At 41.8% G+C, this 26,225-nt stretch overlaps 1 protein-coding gene across 1 annotated transcript in view; it reads left to right on the top strand.

Moving 5' to 3' along the window:
* Window positions 1–26,225, top strand: part of CAP2 (cyclase associated actin cytoskeleton regulatory protein 2) — a 140,158-nt gene that overhangs the window by 100,102 nt on the left and 13,831 nt on the right. Inside the window, exons 8-11 of the mRNA XM_027524018.1 lie at window positions 21,946–22,135; window positions 24,148–24,323; window positions 25,882–26,005; window positions 26,101–26,183. Of these exons, the coding sequence (XP_027379819.1) occupies window positions 21,946–22,135; window positions 24,148–24,323; window positions 25,882–26,005; window positions 26,101–26,183 (573 nt within the window). The remainder of the gene's footprint in view (window positions 1–21,945; window positions 22,136–24,147; window positions 24,324–25,881; window positions 26,006–26,100; window positions 26,184–26,225) is intronic.

The following is a 26,225-nucleotide window of genomic DNA, read 5'->3' as shown; positions in this document are numbered from 1 at the left end:
ATAGACAGAGGAGCCCTGCTGGACATAGAGTTGCAAAGAGTTGAATACAACTGTATCAACTTAGCATGAACATATATCATGCTCTATGACCTAAGTTCCCTGGGGAACTCTTTTCTCTAAGACTGAGTTCCAACATCACCTCTTTAAGAAACTTCATTGATCTCCTTTGGCAGCCTATCTGGGTTGGTGATCTTCCTCTCTGCTTCTTTCACATCTTGAATATACCTCAGGCATAGTCTGTAGCATATAGAATTATAAAAATTTATGTTTTTAGATCTCGCCCACTGGATTGGAAACATCTGTGTCCAGGTCCTCACATAGTGCCTGGCATGGAGTAGGTACTCAGTAAATTGTTTGAACTAAATTGTGACTTAGGAGACTCTTAAGATCTTCCCTGCTCTTTAAAATCTCTGCACTTGTTATGAAAAGGCTTCCTGTGGGAACTTCCTTCCATTTGAAATGAATGTTAGGGGCTTGCATGGTGGTCCAGTGGGTAAGACTCTGCACTCCTGATGAAAGGGGCCCCGGTTCGACCCCTGGTCAGGGAATCAGATCCCGCATGCTACAACTAAGACCTGGTGCAAATTAAAAATAATAAATACATAATGTGTTTTATTTTTGAAAAAGAAATAAAAAGACAGCTTTCAGTTGTCACAGTGGATGGTCTAACCAGAATAAATGTTGAAAAGATGAAGTGGCGCATTTGTGAATTCAGTTTAGAGGTGGAATGCTCAGTGTCCCCACAGTCATAACCAGCAACTAACCCTCGTGCTGAATGTTGATGTCAGTAGCACAGGATTAATACCAAGACAGAGTTTGTGATTTTTCAGGGGAGTGTGGAACTCCTGTATTTGTTCCCCAACCCTTGACCTCTAATGACTGATGCTTCTTTTTATATTCTGCTTGGCCTGTTTTCTCCATAAGAAATGCAAGATATTGCATACTGGTTATTTTTCTTCTGCCCACGATATTATGATTTCTGTGAAGAGAGTTCAAAAACATTTGAAGGGTTTTAATATGGATGAGTATATGTGGTAGGTAGGTCTTTGTGTAGATTAATTAAAATTATTTTTCATAATTTCCAATGAAATGCTATTTGGCTATAGATCAGTTTGTCATAAAAGGGAATTGTCACATGTTTGCCATGGAGATAGGACATCATGAGAGAACAGAAAACTAAATATCAAGACTCCTTGGATGTCTTATTATTTCATAGTTAGATAAATGGGAAAGGAATGAGAATCCATTTGTGGAAAATAATTGTGTCAACAAATGCTGGCCTATTAATTCTCTAATAGTGCTCATGGAAAATGAATGGAAAATTCCTTTTTAAACGGTTTGCATACCTCTAATGCAATGTAAAAAACTGAGTAATTGTGCTTTGAATATAAAAGAGAAGGAATGACTATTACAGAAAAATAAATGTGGTTGTTTTCCTTTGTTCCAGAGTAAATATGTATCTTTTCATTATGTTCTTTAGAAATACATACTTTGTAACAATGAGCCTTAAACTTGTAAAGGCAACCCATAGTAAGAAATACCTTTTAGACACACACACCCCCCTCCTCACAATACTACAAGTTTCACAAAACACTTTGTCTTACCACGTGGAATGCATTCAGATATTTTCTTTTGTGTTTTGCTTTCTTTTTTAAATAAAATCTTGGCTGAGACCCACAAATTGACATCATGATCGATTTGAAAAACATGCTATAAAACAAAATGTTATATCTATATAAGTATAAATATTTATTTTGTTGTTGTTCAGTCATTCAGTCATGTCCAACTCTTTGCAACCCCATGGACTGCCGAATGCCAGGCTTCCCTGTCCCACACTGTGTCCTGGAGTTTGCTCAGATTCATTGTCCATTGACTTGGTGATGCCATCCAACTACCTTCTCATCCTGCCTTCAGTCTTTCCCAGCATCAGGGCTTTTCCAATGAGTTGGCTCTTTGTATCTGGTGGCCAAAGTATTGGAGTTTCAGCTTCAACATCAGTCCTTCCAATGAACACCCAGGACTGATCTCCTTTAGGATTGACTGGTTTGATCTCCTTGCAGTCCAAGGGACTTTCAAGAGTCTTCTCTAGCACCACAGTTCAAAAGCATCAATTTTTTTGCACTTAGCCTTCTTTATGGTCTAGCTCTCACATCTAAATGTTTATTTGTTATAAAATATAATCCTTAGAGCATACATTAGGAGACATGGATTGCCATAATAATAGTGACAGCTGTTATTTATTGAGCATAAGTTATGATATGGGCAAATTCAGTTTAAAATGGTGACTGTTATAAAGCAGAGCAGCTGCTTCACTTCTTTCATGGAAACATTGTATGATAAAGTTTTGACCAGATACTAAAAGTGAGGAAAAAATATATAAGAGAATGTTGGCTCAGCAATCACATCATATGTGCAAAATCTTTCAACAAGTCTTAAGAACTCAGCAGTGGCCACAGGACTGGAAAAGGTCAGTTTTCATTCCAATCCCAAAGAAAGGCAATGCCAAAGAATGCTCAAACTACTGCACAATTGCGCTCATCTCACATGCTAGTAAAGTAATGCTCAAAATTCTCCAAGCCAGGCTTCAGCAATATGTGAACCGTGAACTTCAAGATGTTCAAGCTGGTTTTAGAAAAGGCAGAGGAACCAGATCAAATTGCTAACATCCTCTGGATCATAGAAAAAGCAAGAGAGTTCCAGAAAAACATCTATTTCTGCTTTATTGACTATGCCAAAGCCTTTGACTGTGTGGATCACAATAAACTGTGGAAAATTCTTCACGAGGTGGGAATACCAGACCACCTGACCTGCCTCTTAAGAAACCTGTATGCAGGTCAGGAAGCAGCAGTTAGAACTGGACATGGAACAAGAGACTGGTTCCAAATAGGAAAAGGAGTTCGTCAAGGCTGTATATTGTCACCCTGCTTATTTAACTTATACGCAGAGTACATCATGAGAAACGCTGGGCTGGAGGAAGCACAAGCTGGAATCAAGATTGCCAGGAGAAATCTCAATAACCTCAGATATGCAGATGACACCACCCTTATGGCAGAAAGTGAAGAGGAACTAAAAAGCCTCTTGATGAAAGTGAAAGAGGAGAGTGAAAAAGTTGGCTTAAAGCTCAACATTCAGAAAACGAAGATCATGGCATCCGGTCCCATCACTTCATGGCAAATAGATGGGGAAAGAGTGGAAACAGTGGCTGACTTTATTTTTCTGTGCTCCAAAATCACTGCAGATGGTGATTGCAGCCATGAAATTAAAAGACGCTTACTCCTTGGAAGGAAAGTTATGACCAACCTAGACAGCATATTCAAAAGCAGAGACATTACTTTGCCAACAAAGGTTCGTCTAGTCAAGGCTATGGTTTTTCCTGTGGTCATGTATGGATGTGAGAGTTGGACTGTGAAGAAGGCTGAGCGCCAAAGAATTGATGCTTTTGAACTGTGGTGTTGGAGAAGACTCTTGAGAGTCCCTTGGACTGCAAGGATATCCAACCAGTCCATTCTAAAGGAGATCAGTCCTGGGTGTTCTTTGGAAGGAATGATGCTAAAGCTGAAACTCCAGTACTTTGGCCACCTCATGCTAAGAGTTGACTGACTCATTGGAAAAGACTCTGATGCTGGGAGGGATTGTGGGCAGGAGGAAAAGGGGACGACAGAGGATGAGATGGCTGGATGGCATCACTGACTCGATGGGCGTGAGTCTGAGTGAACTCCAGGAGTTGGTGATGGACAGGGAAGCCTGGCGTGCTGCGATTCATGGGGTCGCAAAGAGTCGGACACAACTGAGTAACTGATCTGATCTGATAGAAATATATTTCCTATTATTTTTGCCCTCATGGGCACAATATAGAACAGAAATGGTAGGGACCTAACAGAAGCAGAAGATATTAAGAAGAGGTGGCAAGAATACACAGAAGAACTGTACAGAAAAGATCTTCATGACCCAGATAATCACGATGGTATGATCACTCACCTACAGCCAGACATCCTGGAATGTGAAGTCAAGTGGGCCTTAGGAAACATGACTACAAACAAAGCTAGTGGAGGTGATGGAATACCAGTTGAGCTATTCCAAATCCTGAAAGATAATGCTGTGAAAGTGCTGCACTCACTATGCCAGCAAATTTGGAAAACTCAGCAGTGGCCACAGGACTGGAAAAGGTCAGTTTTCATTCCAATCCCAAAGAAAGGCAATGCCAAAGAATGCTCAAACTACCGCACAATTGCACTCATCTCACACGCTAGTAAAGTAATGCTCAAAATTCTCCTAGCAATATGTGAACCGTGAACTTCCAGATGTTCAAGCTGGTTTTGGAAAAGGCAGAGGAACCAGAGATCAAATTGCCAACATCTGCTGGACCATAGAAAAAGCAAGAGAGTTCCAGAAAAACATCTATTTCTGCTTTATTGACTATGCCAAAGCCTTTGACTGTGTGGATCACAATAAACTTGAAAATTCTGAAAGAGATAGGAATACCAGACCACCTGACTTTCCTCTTAAGAAACCTGTATGCAGGTCAGGAAGCAACAGTCAGAACTGGACATGGAACAACAGACTGGTTCCAAATAGGAAAAGGAGTACATCAAGGCTGTATATTGTCACCCTGTTTATTTAACTTATATGCAGAGTACATCATGAGAAACGCTGGGCTGGAAGAAGCACAAGCTGGAATCAAGATTGCCAGGAGAAATATCAATAACCTCAGATATGCAGATGACACCACCCTATGGCAGAAAGTGAAGAGGAACTCAAAAGCCTCTTGATGAAAGTGAAAGAGGAGAGTGAAAAAGTTGGCTTAAAGCTCAACATTCAGAAAACAAAGATCACGGCATCCAGTCCCATCACTTCATGGCAAATAGATGGGGAAACAGTGGAAACAGTGTCCGACTTTATTTTTCTGTGCTCCAAAATCACTGCAGATGGTGATTGCAGCCATGAAATTAAAAGACGCTTACTCCTTGGAAGGAAAGTTATGACCAACCTAGACAGCATATTCAAAAGCAGAGACATTACTTTGCCAACAAAGGTTCATCTAGTCAAGGCTATGGTTTTTCCAGTGGTCATGCATGGATGTGAGAGTTGGACTATAAAGAAAGCTGAGTGCAGAAGAATTGATGCTTTTGAACTATGGTGTTGGAGAAGACTCTTGAGAGTCCCTTGGACTACAAGGAGATCCAACCAGTCCATCGTAAAGGAGATCAGTCCTGGGTGTTCATTGGAAGGACTGATGTTGAAGCTGAAATTCCAATACTTTGGCCACCTGATGCAAAGAGCTGACTCATTTGAAAAGACCCTGATGCTGGGAAAGATTGAGAGCAGGAGGAGAAGGGGACAACAGAGGATGAGATGGTTGGATGGCATCACCGACTCGATGGACAATGGTTTGGGTGAACTCCAGGAGTTGGTGATGGACAGGGAGGCCTGGCGTTCTGCGGTTCATGGGGTGGCAAAGAGTCAGACATGACTGAGCGACTGAACTGAACTGAACTGAAAAGTTGAGGTTAAAAAACTATTACAAAGTATATTATAAAAATTGTCGTTTTTAATTTTAAATCTAAATTATTAAAAACTACATAAAAGATTCTAAAACATAATCCCTAGCATAGATCAAACTAATTTCTTCTCATTTACTATGGCTTGGTGACTTACCAGAGAAGTAAATCATAAACAATTACAGCCAGTATCACAACATTCTTTTTATAATTTTTTGTCTTTTTCGGTTATCTGTTTTAAACGTACCAATGTGTATGTGTCAATACCAAACTCCCAGTCTGCCCCTTTCCCTCCACCCTTCCTCCCTGGTCACCGGACACGAACGAGTTCATTCTCTGAGTAGCACAGCATTCTTGCAAAGAAGAAGGAAAAGGCCATTAGAATTATCTGATAAAATGGTCTTTGGGAGGAAAAAATGAATAAAAATAATTTCATTTGTTTGCCCAGTGATCGCAACTCTGCAAAAAGTATGTATTTCTAAAACAATAAGGATCAGAGAGAATGCAGAAAGGTGGGGTGTTGGCCTTCACTGACACTACAATATTCAGAAGCTTTAAGGAATCCATTCCATCTCAATGGGCAAAGTCGTAAGGCTTATGGTTGTGAACATCTCAAGTATTTTGAGGAACCGCCCGTTTCTTCTGTTTTCAGATTGGCCCTTGAGATTTGAGCTCTGTGGGGTTTGAGTGACCAACAACATGCTGTTCTGGGCTGAGTTTCCAAGCACGCATTACTCTGAGAAATCTTTCCCTTGAGTTAACAGTTGGAACTGAACGTACTGCTCCCACCATCCAGCCTTTGCGTTCAGACTGCAGCTGTGCCAGGCAACTGTTGCTCCCTTCAGTTGTCCCACGAACTATAAATCTTTGAGGCCAGCGCTCTTTCGGGACGGTGATTGGAGAGAAGGTCCATGTGTGTGCGCACAAGTGTGTTGGCATCGGGATGGGTGTGTTTGAAGGGAAGACGCAGCTGTTTAGTAATGTGTCTGGAATTTCTTGTTACATTTACTGTGGTAAATGGAATCTTCTCGTTCTGTAAGCATTTCTTCACATGACCATGGACTGTAAAGACTCTACACCAGAAATGACTTGCGGTTTTCCATTAGTTTAATTATTGGGAACTCTTTCTCCATATTCATTTAGTCTCCTCAGCACTGGGTTTCAAATGCACTTTGTTGAATAAATTGATCTTTTGGCAGGAACCCCTTAGAGACACTGGTATATATTATCCCTTGCAGTTGGTCAGATTTGTAATATTGGTTGGCAGTTCTGCAAACCAGATAGCTTAAGCTAAAAGAAGGGAGACCTAATCTTTACACTTATAATGACTGAAATAACTGATTCTTTCCATGAATTGTCCAGATCAGCATTCCAACTTTTATTCGGTTCTCTGTAGATCTAGCCAGGTCATGAAAGGAATTCTATGAATAGGATACAGCATGGTTGTTTTCTTAACTTTCTGGTGTGAAATTTGTTGACATATTTTTGTCCTTTTATGTGTCTTTCCAAATTAGTTTTGAGAACAGCCAGGGTATAATTATTTATAGAATAGAATAAAACTACACGTAGATCAATGTGCATGAAGCCTTGTGTTGTGGTGATTTAATTCTTTCTGTTAATAATGTGGATTTTTAAAACCTATCCTCAGGGACATCCACTGGCAGTCCAGTGGTTAAGACTTTACCTTCCATTGCAGGTGGGTTCAATCCCTAGTCAGGGAGCTATGATCTCATGTGCCTCATGGCCAAAAAAACCAAGACATAAAACAGTAGCAATATTGTAGCAAATTCAATGAAGACTTTAGAAATGGTCCCCATTGGAAAAAATCTAAATAAAAAAGAAAGAAATAGTAAAGTCTATCCAGTACACCAGATGTCAACCATCCTAACCTCCCCTGAACCTCCAGTGAATGAAATCACCGGCAGTGGTCACAATTAGACAAGGTGGGGCTTGATTTTTCAGGGTACTTTGTGATCACTTCTTTTCCTCCAGGCAGATATTTCTTTTCAGCCTATTTCTCAATGTAAAGGCCAGATGTCCATTAACAGAGCAAAAGTTTAACAGTTAGCTGGTGATCAAATTAAAACACAGCCAGAGGATAGCCTGACTCATAAATAATGTAGAGTCTGTAGCACATCATTAAATATGTATGTCTCGTAAATTTTCAAGTCTTCTGGCCTCTCTGGTTTCTCCTTGATTTTTACAAGCAAAAATTTCCTCAATCTTTTATATCAAAATTTTCATTTAGAACTTGTACCAAATCTGTACCTTAGGTTTAATAATCAAAGTAAATAGGTGATACCTCAGCTAGTGTGTTGTTTGTCTGGACCACAAGCTCATTGATTTCCTCTATGGGTCTATGGAGAGTGGCTCTCTCCAGTCTCCCTGACCACCACGGTGGTAATTACTCCTGGGTTTTTAGCTCATCTGGGGGTCTTTGGGTGTCCAGTTCCTTTCATTCTCCTGTGGAAGAGATCTAGACTGCTCAGAAGGAGTTAGGTGTGCTCTTAACTGAAAGTTAGAGAACATTTCATGCAAGGGGAACATCTCATGCAAAGATAGGCACAATAAGGACAGAAGCAGTATGGACCTAACAGAAGATATTAAGAAGAGATGGCAAGAATACACAGAAGAACTATACAAAAAAGATCTTAATGACCCAGATAACCACAATGGTGTGATCACTCACCTACAGCCAGACATCCTGGAGCGTGAAGTGAAGTGGGCCTTAGGAAGCATCACTGTGACCACAACTAGTGGAGGTGATGGAATTCCAGCTGAGCTATTTCAAATCCTAAAAGATGGTGCTGTGGAAGTGCTACACTCAATATGCCAGCAAATTTGGAAAACTCAGCAGTGGCCACAGGGCAAAAGGTCAGTTTTCACTTCAATCCCAAAGAAAGGCAATGCCAAAGAATGTTCAAACTACCACACAATTACACTCATCTCATGCACTTGCAAAGTAGTGCTCAAAATTCTCCAAGCCAGGCTTCAACAGTATGTGAACTGAGAACTTCCAGATGTTCAAGCTGGATTTAGAAAAGGCAGAGGAACTAGAGATCAAATTGGATCTATGGAGATCCATCCAGTGGATCATAGAAAAAGCAAGAGAATTCCAGAAATACATCTACTTCTGCTTCATTGACTATGCCAAAACCTTGGATTGTGTGAGTCACAACAGACTGTGGAAAATTCTTCAAGAGATGGGAATACCAGACCACCTGACCTGCCTCATGAGAAATATGTATGCAGGTCAAGAAGCAACAGTTAGAACTGGACATGGAACAACAGACTAGTTCCAAATTGGGAAAGGAGTACGTCAAGGCTATATATTGTCATCCTGCTTATTTAACTTATATACAGAGTACATCATGAAAAATGCTAGGCTGGATAAAGCACAAGCTGGAATCAAGATTGCTGGGAGAAATATCAATAATGTCAGATATGCAGATGACACCATCCTTATGGCAGAAAGCAAAGAGGAACTGAAGAGCTTCTTGATGAAAGTGAAAGAGGAGAGTGAAAATGTTGGCTTAAAACTCAACATTCAGAAAACTAAGATCATGGCACCTGGTCCCATCACTTCATGGCAAATAGAATGAAAACAGTGAAAGACTATATTTTCTTGGGCTCCAAAATCATTGCAGATGGTGACCGCAGCCATGAAATTAAAAGACACTTGCTCCTTGAAAGAAAAACTGTGACCAGCCTAGACAGCGTATTAAAAAGCAGAGACATTACTTTGCCGACAAAGGTCTGTCTAGTCAAAGCTATGGTTTTTCCAGTAGTCAAGTATGGATATGAGAGTTGGACGATAAAGAAAGCTGAGCACTGAAGAATTGATGCTTTTGAACTGTGGTGTTGGAGAAGACTCTTGAGAGTCCCTTGGACTGCAAGTAGATCAAGCCAGTCTATCCTAAAGGAAATCAGTCCTGAATATTCATTGGAGGACTGATACTGAAGCTGAAGCTCCAATACTTTGGCCACCTGATTCGAAGAACTGACTCACTAGAAAAGATCCGGATTCTGGGAAAGATTGAAGGCAGGAGGAGAAGGGGACAACAGAGGATGAGATGGTTGGATGGCATCACTGATTCAATGGACATGAGTTTGAGCAAGCTCCAGGAGTTGGTGATGGATCAGAAAACCTCGTGTGCTACAGTCCGTGGGGTTGCAAGGAGTCAGACACAACTGAGCAGCTGAACTGAACTGACTAACAAAGGAACTCGAAATGCATTGAGAATGAAGTTAGGTTGTAAAGGGCTCTGAGTTCAGCTTGAAAGAGCCTGCAGAAATTATGGGACTTGCCTGGGTCATGGCAACCAACTCCAGGATTCTTGCCTGGAGAACCCATACTCCCTGCTTTGGAAGGTGAAGGCTTCACCTCTAGATCGCCAACTGTGTGTGTGTGCTAAGTCGCTTCAGTCATATCCAGCTCTTTGTGACCCTATGGACTGTAGAGTCAGAGAAGCCCACCAGTCTTCTCTGTCCATGGGGATTCTCCAGGCAAGAATACTGGAGTGGGTTTCCATGCTCTCCTCCAGGGGATCTCCCCAACCCAGGGATTGAACCCGAGTCTCCCACGTCTCCTGCATTAGCTGGCGGATTCTTTACCACTAGCGCCACCTGGAAAGCCCGTGTTGACATAAACCTTGTTAATTAGACTTCTTGGTGGGTAGGCAGGGCAACAGAGGGCTACATTTGATTTGTGTCTTGTGTTTTGTTTGTTGGGGGGAGGGGGGGCGGGGTTGTTGTGGTTGTTGTTCTGTTGTGTTTTCATTGAAGTGTAGTTGACTTATAATATTATATTAGTTTCAGGTATACTGATTTGGGTCCTGAAGGATGAGTAGGAGTTCCCTAATTGACAGTAACGGAAAGGGCAGTTCTTAGCAGAGAATGCAGCACATGCCCATAGGACATGAACTAAGTACTTTGAGAGCAAGAAAAATATTCACCTGAGTTTTCACCATGTTGCATTTGAGACACAGGTGAGATGTCCATCTCGATGGGGAGGTGAAGCAGGCAGGTAAAATGCAGGTCTGAAATTCGGTGAAAGGGGAGACTTAGAGATGATAATTAAATATTTCCAAGAGAAGACAGGAAAAAAGAGAATATGATGAAGGATAAAACCCTGTGGTACACTGTTACTTAGAGAATGGAATAAATCAATCAAAGAAACAGAGAAAGAGGAGGAGAGCTTAGAGTCCAGGGTCTAAAGCTCTAAGAACAATAGGCTGGCCTATTAACTGTGACAGCTGGGGGAGGGTAAGGATGGAAAAAAGACTTTGTGTAATGATATCTTCAGTATTTATTGACCAGGTGTCTGATTTGAAGGATTATTGCTTATAGCTTCAATCTCTGCCTTTTGAAATTTGGGCATTATTCGTGGATTTTATTTTTACCTTCATTGTATCTTTAGTAGAATAAGTGTAAGTCAGAAATAAAATATCTACAATTTCATAAACAGCAGTTTAGAGTTAGCTGTACTATGAAGCTGTATGCAAGCTTTTTATATTTAGGACTGTTTTTATTATCTCATAAATACCTTTGAGTTTTGTTAGTCAATCAGAATGCATAAATATTTTTAGAGTATTTAAATCTTTATCTCCCTAAATCAACCCAGTAGTGACTTTTGAAACTGCCTAATTTAATAATGAAGATTATTTTATTAACTAGGACTTTTTCATAACCAAGAATTCAAACTCTCTAAACCCTGGGGCCAGCAAGTTAATAAATGTTCTCAATTTATTGAAATCATCACCTCGGGAATATTTTAATTAAGATGTGTGCATTTCAGATTCTTTAAGATGTTAATGTTGAAGGCAGTGGTGTAATTGAGGGTGTCCTATTGAGGACTCTGTCCTCCAGCCCTTCATAGTCAGGAGGTTGTGGCTTAAAGGTGCAGGCAGAAGTGCTTCGTGGAGCAGAGCTAGGAGGTATCTGGATAGGAGGAGACTTTGAGTGAACTTGGCTTTCAGTCCCAGCCTAGAGCAAGCTATTATACAATACCCCCACTCACTGCCCTCCAAGTTTTCATTCACCCCTGAGGTGCCACACCTCTGGGTCCAACCTCTTAGCCTTCACTCCCAGGGGAATGCCTCTACTTCCTAATAATTGCTGCCAGGGCTGAATGGCTTTATCCACCTCCTTCTCCCTCCCCACCTCCAAGGAGAAAGACAATGGCAGATGAAGTTTTTGGCCCATCCTTTTTGGGATACTAAGTGGTAGCAATTTTTCCTTCTTTACAAGTGAATTTTATCTTTTCAAATGACCAAAAGCTATTGAGACCCTCTTTAGAGAGGGGTTAATTCAGGTAATACTCTTTGGTCAAAAGGAGCAGAATACAAAGGCCTACGTGATTATTTGGTGCGTGTGTGTGTTTCTGCAAACAGTCTGAAAGCAGTCCTCAAATAAAGTTTTGAGTACTGGTAGTTTCATCCAACAAGTGTGTCGCCTCAGAAGCTAGTGCTTTGAAAGACTTAGTGCTTAAATGGATCTGTACGTTCTTGGGTGATTAGTAACAATTCAGTTGCATTTGTTCATTGTAATGACAAAGCTCATGTACCCTCCTCCTGGAATCCCCTTCCTCTTGCTTCCCTCTGTCAAATCTGACCCAACTATCTTTCAGGGTCTATTTCGAATGATCTTCCCTCCAAGAAGCCTCTCTGACCTCCCCCCGCTTATCACTTTGCCCTTCCTGGCTGGAACAGAACTTCTTTAGTACTTAAGATCTGTACTTCTTCTATGATGTTCGGCACTTTCTACCTTATAAAGCAGTTACTTGTTCACTTTAGTAAATATTTATGAAGTACCTACCGTGTTTCAGGCACCCGGCGCATTACTGGTGACATTAAGATGAATAATGAGTGGTTTTTCAGAGCTCCGGCTCAAGAGGTGACCAAACCTGAACTCACAGACAAATAATTTCACTTTTAATGTGAAGTATTATAATAAGGGTGTTCCTACCAGATCCTTGCAATAGGGAAACAGAAAACTTCCTCTTAGAAGAGTTCCAGAAAGCCCACAAAAAGAAGAGAACTTTGAGTTGAGCCTTGAAGATTTTGTAAGAATTTTCCAGATAGTAAATTGGGTGAGAACCTTCCAAACAAAGGCACAGGCTGAGCAGAGACGCGAAGGCTAAGAGCCAGGTTCCTGTTGTGGGGGAGCACAGATGTATCTTCTCTCTCCTCCGAGAGAGCTCTTTGAAAGCATCGTCCTTCTCCACTCTGCCTGAGATCTGCAGCAGTGACTAGTACAGGGCCTTCAGTTCAGTTCAGTTCAGTCGCTCAGTCGTGTCCAACTCTTTGCGACCCCATGAACTGCAGCACGCCAGGCCTCCCTGTCCATCACCAACTCCAGGAGTCCACCCAAACCCATGTCCATCAAGTCAGTGATGCCATCCAACCATCTCATCCTCTGTTATCCCCTTCTCCTCCTGCCCTCAATCTTTCCCAGCATCAGGGTCTTTTCAAATGAGTCAGCTCTTTGCATCAGGTGGCCAAAGTATTGGAGTTTCAGCTTCAACATCAGTCCTTCCAATGAACACCCAGGACTGATCTCCTTTAAGATGGACTGGTTGGATCTCCTTGCAGTCCAAGGGACTCTCAAGAGTCTTCTCCAACACCACAGTTCAAAAGTATCAATTCTTCGGCGCTCAGCTTTCTTTATAGTCCAACTCTCACATCTATACAGGGTTAAACACAGACAATATCCAAAAGCTTTTGCTAAATTGAACACAGTAATTGGTAATCATATTTCTTCACAGTGAAATTTCCAGAGGGTTATTCCACTAACTACATATTGTGTTCATTGTTTAAGAGCCATGTAAATACTATTCCTTTATTTCTTTTATCAAGCGATGGCAATGGAAATCGACAGTGCCTTTTCTTATCAATCAGTTCAGCCACTCAGTGGTATTCGACTCTTTGCAACCCTAAAAGAACTGCAGCATGCCAGGCTTCTCTGTCCATCACCAGTTCCCAGAGCTTGCTCACATTCATGTTCATCGAATTGGTGACGCCATCCAACCATTTCATCCTCCGTCATCCCCTTCTCCTCCTGCCTTCAGTCTTTCCCAGCATCAGGGTTTTTCCAAGGAGTCGATTCTTGCCTTTTCTTATAGGAAGCGGCAAATGCCTTCCCTGCACCTGTCCCCATTCCTTGCCATCCCCAGTTGGTATAAACTCAGGAAATGCAAGCTAATATTAGATTAACCAAAAAGCTTTTCCTATGAAGAGATGGAGGAAAGGTACAGATTGTCTTTTAAAGGTAAAATAAGCCCTTCGTAGAATATAACCTAGAGCTTAGCCCAGACTTATGGTCCAGGTTGCATCCTTGATTTAAGCAGAGCTAATCACAGATGCTTTCCCAGACCTTTCCCGTGAAATTTAGAACTGAAATTAAGACAAAAGTTACTTTATCTTAGTGTGCCTCAGCTGTAAACCTCAGAAGATGTTGATGCTTCTATTTACTTTTCCTAAGTAAATAATGTAAATAATACAGCGTGTGCATTCTCAGCCATGTCTGACTCTTTGCGACCCCATGGACTGTAGCCCACCAGGCTCCTTCTGTCCTTGGAATCTTCCAGGCAAGAGTACTGGGTTGCCATTCCTTCTCCAGGGCATCTTCCCAAACGAGGGATTGAAGCCGAGTGTCTTGAGTCTTCTGCATTGGTAGGCAGATTATTTATCATTGCAGTACCTGGGAAGCAAATAATGCAGAGTCAAATGTCAGTCATGTCTCGTGACCGAAAAAACCAAAGCATGAAACAAACAGAAGCAGTACTGTAACAAATTCAGTAAAGACTTTGGAAATAGTCCATACTGAAGAAACATCTTTAGAAAAAGATGGTTTACAAATAATACAGAGCCAAACATAAATCATCTTTTTTTAAAGATTTTTTTTTTTGATGTGGACCATTTTCAAAGTCTATGTTGAGTTTGTTACAATATTGCTTCTGTTTCATGTTTGGTGCTTTGGCCACAAGATATATGGGGCCTTAGTTCCCCGACCAGGGATGGAGCCTGCACCCTCTGCACTGAAGGTGAAGTCCTAACCACTGGACTGCCAGGGAAGTCCCTTAAGTCATCTCCATAACAGCTTTCATTTGGCCTCAGCTCCCACCCTAACTTCTGCCGTTTACCAAGTACAGATAACCTAAGAAATACAGTTATTTCTCTATGACTCTAAAATCCAGAAGCAAAACAAAAACTTCACTGCAGTGATAGTTCAGACCTATGCTTTTCTGACGAATGAAGTCATTGTCCAGATAATTCACGCTCCATGTCACTCTTGGCCTTACAATTGCTGCCTATCTGTAGTGTGTGTCTTTGAGGGATATACTCTGCTATCTTTAACTCTGGAAATTTTTCCCATAGAAAATTTAATTTTATCTCTCCTTTTTTATGATAAATTGTATTTTCAAGCTGCCATGGCTGGCAGACAAGAAAAAAAGACAATCTGGGAATCCCAGATTTGGTCCACGGAGCAATAGCAAAAAAAAAGGCCAAACTCATCATTAAAGCTACTTATGAAGACAATTTATGCAACTTGAGCAATTAGATTGTGTTCCACGTATTCTTCTGGAATCCGCTTTGAGGGTTTGGTCAGCTCTTGTCAGACTTCTCTGCTTTGGGTATTGTAAAGCAGAAATCACCACCTATGTTTTTGAAGGGTCACATCCAGATCTATAAATTAGGAAACGATAAGCATAAAGATAAGCTTCCCTGGTGGCTCAGTTGGTAAAGAACCTGCCTGCAGCAGACCTGAGTTCAATCCCTGGGTTGGGAAGATCCCCTAGAGGAGGGTATGGCAACCCACTCCAGTATTCCTTCCTGGAGAATCCCCAGGGACAGAGGAGCCTGGCAGGCTACAGTCCATTGGATCACAAAGAGTCAGACACGACTGAGCAACTAAGCACACACAAGCTTAAAGACTCTAAGTTACTGGTTTGTAGACTGTGTAAGGTATTTGCAGGCTGTTTTCCAGTTTACAGCTGTTTTTCCTTCTCTGAAGGGACTTTGTTTCTTGTTCTTTTTTCATCTGCTGCCATATTTCACATCTTTCCAGGTCATCAAAGTAACATACAGAGAGTCCAGGGAGGGTGGGAAGAATGGAGATGAGGAAACCATCAGAGATCATTGGCGAAACCATGAGATCTGGGTTCTCGTTATCTTTCCTCTTGTACATGTCTTAAGTTAGGGAGGTTAGCTTCTCAAGAAAAGTGATCAAAATGTGCCCTACATTTCCTTCATAATTGTGGAAATATCTTTTCATTTTGATGGTCTATAAGTACCCTTGGTATTTTTACGGAAACTTGAAATTCAAGTAGTGTTCTGTTACCATAGGTGAAATAGAAAATATTCCCTAAATTGACTTTAAAAATTATTAACAAATATATGCTTAAAATATTATGTAGCTCTTCATTGTAATATTTTTTTTGACAATTCTGTTTTCTTGGAAAAGCCCCCAGAAATTTTGTTTTCCTTGGCAGAAGTCTCAAAATTATAGGAAGTGATAAGAATAGGAGATTAGAGACTAAAATCACAAATTCACTTTGGTTTATACTCATGTTGCAGAGGATGATCATCCGTTAGTTTATGTGCAATCTTTTTTCTTGAATATGGTTGTCTGCCAATAAAAGTGTGATATAAATATGAATGTAAAATGTGTAAGTACTTATGGAAATTTAAAAATTTGGAAATGTATCAATTTCACCAAGTTCTTAATCAAAGTACGTCTTGCAGAAAATAGAAAGAAACTAGTTTTAACATCTAAACTATAAACAACCCTAAATCATGAATTCATGAAGTATTTTTTACTGCTATGAAAGCTAGTTTATGTATATGGAAAGTCAGTCTTTAGTTATGAAACTGTAGTTCTTTCTTTTAATCCCTCCCTCTTATTGTGATATGTGAGAGGCTTATCCTATTTATGTGCCATGTTACACAAGATCATCTGAGAATCTTTTTCTTTGGAAAAACTAATAGACAGCATTGGCCAAAAAGTTCCATTATAAAATCCTGTGAATTCCTGTAGTTTTAGCAGGTTAATGTAAGTCCATTTGTGACTGAAATGGCTTTATGATTTCTAAACACTTTTTTTAGTGTGTAATTGGACACATGTACCTGGAGAGCGCTAACTGTAAGCCAGGTGATTAATGGACCAAGCTGGCTCTGAGATGGACAGCCAAAGAGAGAACCTGACCACAAAGCTGAAGACAGTCATCTGCGTGGGCATGAAGGGGCATTGAGGTGGTGGCCATAAGGAAAGGGTGTGAGGTGGGCAGGAAAACCCATAAACAGAGCCACTTTGTGTCAGCTGTTCTGTTTTCTCGCTTTATCTATGATCTCCACAAATCCTTAAAGGCAGGTAGCTCAGAATATTACTGTCACTAAGCTGGTTTCATGGAAGAAACATCGTAACTAAAGCTCTGTTGTGTGGGCCAGAATCCACCTGTTCCAAGAGACTGTCACAGAATATTTTGATTTTCTTGGTCTCTAGCTTTTAAGAAGTCAGTGAAAACACAGACCAAGATGTGGGTCGCCAGGCCTGTTCATGAAGTTGGAGATCACTGTTACCTGTATATACATCTGTCCCTCAGGGGCTCTCCTTACAGGACCTCTGTGCTCTGTAGACCATTTGATGCTATGGCCCCAGCTTAAGCCACCCCAGCAATTCTCCGGCTCTCTTGACCCCACTGTCCTGAGAAGAGCCAGCCAGAGCCCACACTGGGCCGCCAGGGACTCCTGTTCACGTGAGTCACAACACATGAAACTCCATCTGCAACGACTTGTGCGCTCAGCATTCCCACTAGATCATGACTTTCTTAACAAACAAGACGTATGCCTGCTTCCTCATCATCCACCCAGTTCCTTTCAAGGTTGCTCTTGGCAAATGTTGAATGGACAAATGAGTCTATTCTAATTCACTTTCAATCTATTGAAGAGTTAGGTTCTATTTAGATCAGATCATTTGCTCTTGCTATGGTTGAATTTGAAAAATCTTAGACTTTAAAAAGTGAAAGTTGAAAATTTCCCCAAAAGGGTAATTATTAAGTAGAATATCTTCAATGGAAAATTTTTCTTTGAAGCTGATTTCTTTTTTTTGTTTTGCTTAAATAGCTATATTTCACTTTTTGCTCAATTTTTGTCACAAAGACATAAAAAGCTCCATATAAAAGCACCCTATTAGTCCTACTTTCAACAAACTCAACAAAATGGATAATTGGAGTCCCGTCCTCTCCAAATTAACTGGATAACTAAGACTATGGTGTGTGTTGTGGGGGATAGAAGTGGTTGTTTAATTACACCAGCAAAACAGTGTGGAGATTTCATTTAAGAACTAGAAGTAGTTTCCCTTTCAGAATAAAACCTAAATTCCGAAGTAATAAAATAAGTAATTATTTCAAGTAATATTTAATGAAAATATTCTGATTCATTTTAGTATATAAATATATTACATGTAATATAATTATATGGAGAGTATACATAACCAAAACTTTACAAGCTTTCCACATGCCCACATACAATGGTTTCATTATTTCATAGTTATCATTCATATATTTAAAGTCAGAGGAAGCAGCTGTTCCCAAGACAGTTGAAATTAATTTAGAGAAAGGGATTTGCAGACGTTTTTAAAAGTCTTTGTGCCTCCCTTTCCTGACTCAAAAGTAAATAATCAAGCATCTGCTCTCAAAATTAATCTTGATAGAGCTTTCAAAAGCAGCATTTTTAGGTTATGTGCTGTGTTCATACAACATAAGTTAACTTTTGTACCCTGAGTATAGCCATTTAAAATCATAAATTTCAGAGCAAGTACCCCATTACTGGCACCAGTGGGTACTCAGGAAAAGTGGACGAGCAAGAGTCTAACTGCTAGAATGAGGGTACAGAGTCTGAACAAACCAGTGTCAAGAGTGACTTGCTGCTGAGATGCCAATACTGAAGACTTCTTTATCCCATGGGATAAGGCCCGGCTCCAGAGTTGGCTGTAGGAGCCGGGTCAGCTGCCGAGGCATTGGAGGGATGGAGCAAGTAGTGGGGATAAAAATTAAATTATTACACCACCACCCAGTACTTCATGGATATTCAAGCCAGAGGCCCACGAGCAGCACTATGTACATGTTAGTAGAGTTAGTTGCTCAATCGTGTCCGACTTTTTCCGACCCCACGGGCTATAGCTGCTAGGCTTCTTTGTCCATGGACTTCTCCAGGCAAGAATACTGGAGTGGTTAGCCATTCCCTTCTCCAGCAGATCCTCCGGACCCAGAGATTGAACCTAGGTCTCCCGCATTGCGGGCAGATTCTTTACCATTTGAGCCATCAGGGAAGCCCACGTATATCATGGGTAACCCATGCCTCTGATTTTTTAATTGATTGACTACTTTTTTTTCACCTGAATATAGCAAAAAGGATTTCCCCTGAAGAAAATTTTAGGATCAAGCAGATATGTGCTTGAATTATATTGCTGCCATTTACTGGCCATTGAATATTTGGTCAGCCTTTCTGACTTCCTGCTTTATTTTCTGTTAGAGGGGGAATTTCAATCTTACTAATATTGTGATGACTAAGATTAATCTCAGCACAAAGCATAGAGTGTTTCTTCCCAAACTTGTCCACACACTGGAATCACCCAGGGAGCTTCAGAAAGTACAGAGGCCCATGTTCTACCTCCCCAGAGTGTTCCTGCTTGGGAATTTCTAACAGATCCCCAGATGATTCTAAAGTTCAGATAAATTTGGGGACCCTTGGCATTGAGCCTGTCCTAAACTGAGCATTAAAGTGAGTGAAGTGAAGTTGCTCAGTCGTGTCCGACTCTTTGCAACCCCGTGGACTGTAGCCTGCCAGACTCCTCCCTCCATGGAATTCTCCAGGCAAGAGTACTGGAGTGGGTTGCCATTTCCTTCTCCAGGGGATCTTCCTGACCCAGGGATCGAACCCAGGTCTCCCGCATTCCAGGCAGACGCTTTAACCTCTGAGCCACCAGGGAAGCCCACTGAGCACTAAGTATCTGTTAAATGAGTGGGAACAACCAGTGCCTGGCAAGTGTGAGATTTTCCAGAATTCTTGGCTCCCTTCCCTTCCCTGACCATCTCCCCTGTCTTAAGGAAACACCTGAAGACAGTGTCAGGCTGTGACTCCAGTCGATGCAGCTGCCACTCATGCCAGGCAAAGGAGAGCACAGAGAGCTCTGGTCCCACATGCCTGCAGGAGAAGAGCAGGTGGCAAAGATCAGTTCATTGTGTGGCGCAGCCTAGGGCAAGCCTGCTAAGGGAATGCCTGATTTGCCTTCGAGGACACTGTGCATGGAAAGCCCCTGAGTGCTGCTTGTCATGTCACCCTGGAAACTATAGAGCCTGGGCTGCACCCTTACTGGAGCCAGAAACGAGCCAGAACATACAAAGGATAAACCAAAGGCAGAGTTTCAACTGGTCCTGAGTTCTCTTATTTTTTTGGCTTTTATAGTCAACATTTGTTGCAGTAAATCCTTTGTTTGGTGTTCCCGGGTCAGCCATCCGAATGTATCATAGTTCCAAGAAGTTGAATATGTGGCTTAATTGGTTTCAGTGTCCTTTAATGGCTCTTGGAGAGAGGCTGTGAATTCTGAGAGCGAGGGAACCATCTAAGTCGTTCTAAGATTTAGAAGCCCGTCTCCCCTTTCCACAAAACAGGAGATCTTTAAAGCTGCAGGGTTTCAGATGTGGGGGAGGGGCCTGGCCCTTCACTGACTGAGTTATGATATGCTTATGAGTAAGAGTAATATGTTGTGGCTCTGAGTGTCTGGAACCGAGGACTGGAATAGTGTTAGATGTGCAAATCTTGTATTTTATGCTGTTTATGATTCCCAGCAAATTCTCACATTTCACCCCAGTAACAAAATAGGGAGTGTTTAAGATACTGAAAAAAAATTGGTCTGTCTCATGAACTGTGCAGTTATTTTCTACTTGACCCAAGAATCCCAATGGAGTCAGACGTTTATCAGGAGTTCTTCCTGATAAACAAACAAACAAAAAAATTACAAATTACAATTTCAAGAGACGAGAACTCCCAGCCTACTCAGTTTTAAAGATACTCATTCTCAATAAGAGAAGGACCTCGTATTTTCAGGATAATTCTCACTTAATAGGGATTATATAAGTACTTTGAAAAGAGTGTAGATTTTTCAACCGAAAAGTACCACAGGTAAAAAGTTCCTGATATTGACACTTTGTAATACTTCCATGTTTATGAAAATAAGGGTCTGCTGTCTTTGTTAATACTTAGCAGTAATGTTGATGTTTTACACATTGTGTTTGGTATTGAAAACATATTAATATAAGCCTCAATTGCATGTTCATCACTCTCAATTTTCAAAGTTTCTGATCTTTTAATTGAACTAACTTACCATTCTTTATCATAGGCATACAGCTTTTCTCCGGGTTTAAAAATAAAACGGTGTATAACACCAGGTTATAGTGTATGTGTGTTTCTATCCTACTAGTTTTAAACTCTGTGACAACTTTGTCTATGGGGTCCTCTCAAAACATTGAGACAAATCCCTCTATTTTCTATCAATCACCTTTTAGTGACATCTGAATTTGTTAGAACTTCATATTGAAAACAAAGATTGAACTTTGCATAGCAGAGAAGAGAGAAAGCATGAGCCTTGATCAGGCAAAAATACAGTTTTCTCTGGTTTACAAACAGTTAGCATTAGACGAACCAAATCATCAGAAGGATCCCGGGCCCTGATCACCTGCGTGTTTGACAGACATGCCGGTCACATGTGATCCTCACTTGGGGTTCAGTTTGAGGCTTACATACTTGAAAAACAAGTCCTGTAGAATGTTTCAGTATTTCTTTTCTTAGCTGCTCAGAAGGCTAACCACTGAAACTTTTTCACCTCCCTCCCTCTCATTGGATGGTTGCTATTCCGTGTCCCCAAAGAATCCTCTTATCAGTTGCGCCACTCTTTTCTTGTGATTATCAATTGGCCAAAGCCCAGTTTCATTCATATCCCGAGCTTTGGACATGAACCTATGGCTTTGTTTTCCTGATGCTGGGAAAGATTGAAGGCAGGAGGAGAGGATGAGATGGTTGGATGGCATCACCGACTGAATGGACATGAGTTTGAGCAAGCTCCAGAAGTTGGTGATGGACAGGGAACCCTGGCGTGCTGTAGGCCAAGGGGTCACAGAGTGGGACACGACCGAGCAACTGAACTGAGCGGGCAAGCTCCTGCACATGCAGTTTCTACGTCATGCTCTGTGTTCCCAAGACAAACCCCCACTCGGTCCCAGGTCTTTGGAAACAGATCCATGATGCACAGGTGTATTCCTAGGTGCCCTCTGTGAATCTCAAACCCCAGTCTCTCACTGACAACAGGTTCTCAGTGATGCTGGCAGAATCTCAGTTCTCAGCAAGGGCATCATTTCAGTAACGTGCTTTCCATCTTCTCTCTCCCGCAGGGTCCGGTCGCATCAACTGCGTCAGCATTGTCTGTCCTCTCCCTTGGGCCTGGCCTTCCTCCACCCCCGCCTCCCCCACCTCCTCCAGGGCCACCTCTGCTTTTTGAGAGTGAGGGCATAAAAGAACCGTCCTCTCCTTCACGCTCAGCTTTATTTGCACAACTTAACCAAGGGGAGGCAATTACAAAAGGTGAGAAAACCAGGCCTTGAGGCTGTCTCCCTCTGGCTCCAGGCACACAGATCCCCTGGAGCCCACGGTGATGGATACATCATTCCATTTCAGTCTCCAGTATACAGGGAACTATGAGATCGTGGGCTCAGTGGGCTTCTGGGTGGATCAAAAAGAACTCAAGGGATTCTAGTTTCAAGTTGACCAATGCACTGTATCACTACTTCAGCCCCTGACACTCCAACACCAGCTCCAACCAAGGCATCAAGATCAAGTATTTAGAACCTCTGTCCTCAAGCAGTGTATGGGCTTGTCAAAGAATTATATCATTGAACTACCTTTGTCTTCATAGTGAATGGTTACTTTTTTTTAATCATACACTTAATAAAGTCATTATTGACTATGCCAAAGCCTTTGACTGATGGATCACAATAAACAGTGGAAAATTCTGAAAGAGGTGGGAATACCAGACCACCTGACCTGCCTCTTGAGAAACCTGTATGCAGGTCAGGAAGCAAGGTTAGAACTGGACATGGGAACAACAGACTGGTTCCAAATAGGAAAAGAAGTATGTCAAGGCTGTATATTGTCACCCTGCTTATTTACCTTATATGCCGAGAACATCAAGAGAAATGCTGGGCTGGAAGAAGCACAAGCTGGAATCAAGATTGCTGGGAGAAATATCAATAACCTCACATATGCAGATGACACCACCCTTATGGCAGAAAGTGAAGAAGAACTAAAGAGCCTCTTGATGAAAGTAAAAGAGGAGAGTGAAAAAGTTGGCTTAAAGCTCAACATTCAGAAAACTAAGATCATGGCATCTGGTCCCATCACTTCATGAGAAATAGATAGGGAAACAGTGGAAATGGTGACAGACTTTTTTTTTTTTTTTGGCTCCAAAATCACTGCAGATGGTGATTGCAGCCATGAAATTAAAAGACGCTTACTCCTTGGAAGGAAAGTTATGACCAACCTAGACAGCATATTAAAAAGCAGAGACATTACTTTGTCAACAAAGGTCCGTCTGGTCAAAGCTATGGTTTTTCCAGTAGTCATGTATGGATGTGAGAGGTGGACTATAAAGAAAGCTGAACGCCGAAGAATTGATGCTTTTGAACTGTGGTGTTGGAGAAGACTCTTGAGAGTCCCTTGGACTGCAAGGAGATGCAACCAGTTCATCCTAAAGATCAGTCCTGGGTGTTCACTGGAAGGACTGATGTTGAAGCTGAAACTCCAATACTTTGGCCACCTGATGCAAAGAGCTGAGTCATTTGAAAAGACCCTGGTGCTGGGAAAGATTGAGGGCAGGAGGAGAAGGGGACGACAGAGGATAAGATGGTTGGATGGCATCACCGACTCAGTGGACATGAGTTTGGATAAACTACAGGAGTTGGTAATGGACAGGGAGGCCTGGCGTGCTGTGGTTCATGGGGTTGCAAAGAATCAGACCCGACTGAGCGACTGAACTGAACTGAATAAAGTCATGTTTCCAAAAACCTTATGCAAATATATTTTTGTTTTGTATGGGCAATAGGAATTATGGTATAAGTGTTCTTATGCGCTGGGCTGGGAGCCAAGGACCAAAAAATTGAACAGTTTTTCTGGCTCCAGCTGGCTGCATTGTCCCCTCATCTGTAAAGGAAGAGAATGAACTTATAACCGTTAAATCGATTCTGACCTATGTTTGCTGAAATGCCCTAACTTTTTAGACTATATCTAGGTAATGATTTGGCCACAACAGAAGTAAATCATCGAATTCTTTCTGGTGAGGTAGCTTTTTTGCATAATTTTATCTATCATCTTATCTCCAAAAAGAAGTTCCTCCAATTAAAAACTACTTAACAGTGCTTATATCAACTCTAAACATATGCAGGTCTCAGGCTCTGCATACTAACCTTGAGAAAACACTCAACTGCTAAAATAACATTACTAAAAATTCTTAGGCCGTTTACATCATGTTCATCCAAAAAGTAGGGACGTTTCCCTTTGCATATGATGTAAAGAAATGTGTCTCTGTGTTACCTTCCCAGGACTCCGGCATGTTACAGATGACCAGAAGACATACAAGAATCCCAACCTACGGGCTCATGGAGGACAATCTCCATCTCCTACGAAAAGCCACACTCCAGGCCCCAAGTCTCCCCAGTCTCATCCTTCTAAGAAACACACTCCTGTGTTAGAGCTGGAAGGGAAGAAATGGAGAGTGGTGAGTGAAGCCCTTTAACTGTATTCCTGATACACTCCAATGAAAGGAGCAATGGCTAAACTGTTTGCCAAGGCCTTAAGGATTTCTAAGGCTTCCCAGGTGGTGCTAGTAATAAAGAACATGTTTGCCAGTGCAGGCAGTGTAAGAGACACGGGTTTGATCCCTGAGTCGGAAAGATCCCTTGGAGGAAGGCATGGCAACTCACTCCTGTATCCTTGCCTGGAGAATCCCATGAACAGAGGAGCCTGGCAGGCTACAGTCCATGGGGTCAGAGAGTCGTACATGACTGAAGCGACTTAGCAGTAGCACTAAGGATTTCTAAGTGAAAAGACAGAGACACAAGTCGCTTTCTAGAAACCAAGGCCTTTCTGAATGCTTCCATAAGTGTTTTTTGGTTTTCATTCTTCTCATGTATTTTTTCTTCAACTTCTTCAAAATTATTCTTTAAACTCTGGTAAAGTGCACATGACAGAAAATTTACCATCTTAGCCTTGACATGTACATTCAGTGGCATTAAGTACCATCGGACTGCTGTGCAGCCATCACCACCATCCATCCACAGAACTCTCTTCATCTGTCAGAACTGAAGCTCTGTATGCCTTCAACAGTAATTCTCCACTCCCCCTCTCTTCAGCCCCTGGCAACCACCTTTCTACTTTCTGTCTCTATGAATCTGACTCCTCTGTCAGTGAATTTTAATCTGTGCCCCATCTACTGTAGGATCTACTGTAGGATGTTTCATTCTGTTCCACTGACCAAGGCGCTGATATAACCTACTGAGTCACCCATCACTTTCACCATTGTCTGAGCAGGACAGGACACTTTGTATGTGGATGGAAGCTGGTACCCCCTGTCAATCCAGTATGAAAATGTTAGTTACTCAGTCATGTCGGACTCTTTGCAGCCCCATGGACTGTAGCCCATGGAAGGAATTCTCCAGGCAAGAATGCTAGAGTGGGTAGCCATTCCCTTCTCCAGAAGATCTTCCCATCCCAGAGATTGAACCCAGGTCTTCTTTATTATTGCAAGTGGATTCTTTACCATGTGAGCCATCAGGGAAACCCTGCCAATCCAGGGGGCTTCCCTAAAGGTGGAGGAACAAAGTCCCCAGAAAGGTTGTTGTGCTCTGAAAATACACTGGGACTTGGACCATTGCTAGTCTATGTACCCAACTCCTATTTGCAGATATTGCTACAGTATCAACTCCAGACTCAGCATCTGGACTTAACCAAAAGCTCTCACATCCCTGGCCCAGCCCCTACCCACTAGTTAGTGCCTGACGCCTGACTGTTCACAAGTGGACCCTGACCCCTACCCTCCCGCCCGCCGCCGCCCCCCCCCCCCCCCGCGCCACCCCCCCCCCCTGCCTTCCAAGTAACCATTCCCAACATCACAGAGACAGGAAGTCCTGTGGTTTAGTCTGTAAGAAAAAGGTTGCTGAAGAAAGAACATACTGAGAAGCTCTAATTGGTGAATGCCCCACAGTAACTTCAGTATGCAGTGGACTTCATTTTCCGTCTGTCCTTATATTTAATATTTGCCTGTGTTTTAATTTTAGGAATACCAAGAGGACAGGAATGACCTTGTGATTTCAGAGACTGCACTGAGACAGGTGGCTTACATTTTCAAGTGCGGCAAGTCTACTCTGCAGATAAAAGGGAAAATAAATTCCATTATAATTGGTAGGGCAGAACTATGGATCTGTACTCATTATGATAAATTGCTTTTATAAATATGCTGTCTGTATTTAGGATTTTGTTTTGTTTTGTTTTCCTAGACAACTGTAAGAAGTTTGGCCTGGTGTTTGACAATGTGGTGGGCATTGTGGAAGTGATCAACTCCAAGGACATTCAAATGCAGGTAAGTGGTCCTTTCAACCTTGCCCAGCCACCACCAGACCAT

This window comes from Bos indicus x Bos taurus, chromosome 23 (genome assembly GCF_003369695.1).
Source record: "Bos indicus x Bos taurus breed Angus x Brahman F1 hybrid chromosome 23, Bos_hybrid_MaternalHap_v2.0, whole genome shotgun sequence".
Classification (NCBI taxonomy): domain Eukaryota; kingdom Metazoa; phylum Chordata; class Mammalia; order Artiodactyla; family Bovidae; genus Bos; species Bos indicus x Bos taurus.
This window is presented reverse-complemented; position numbering and strand designations above follow the sequence as displayed.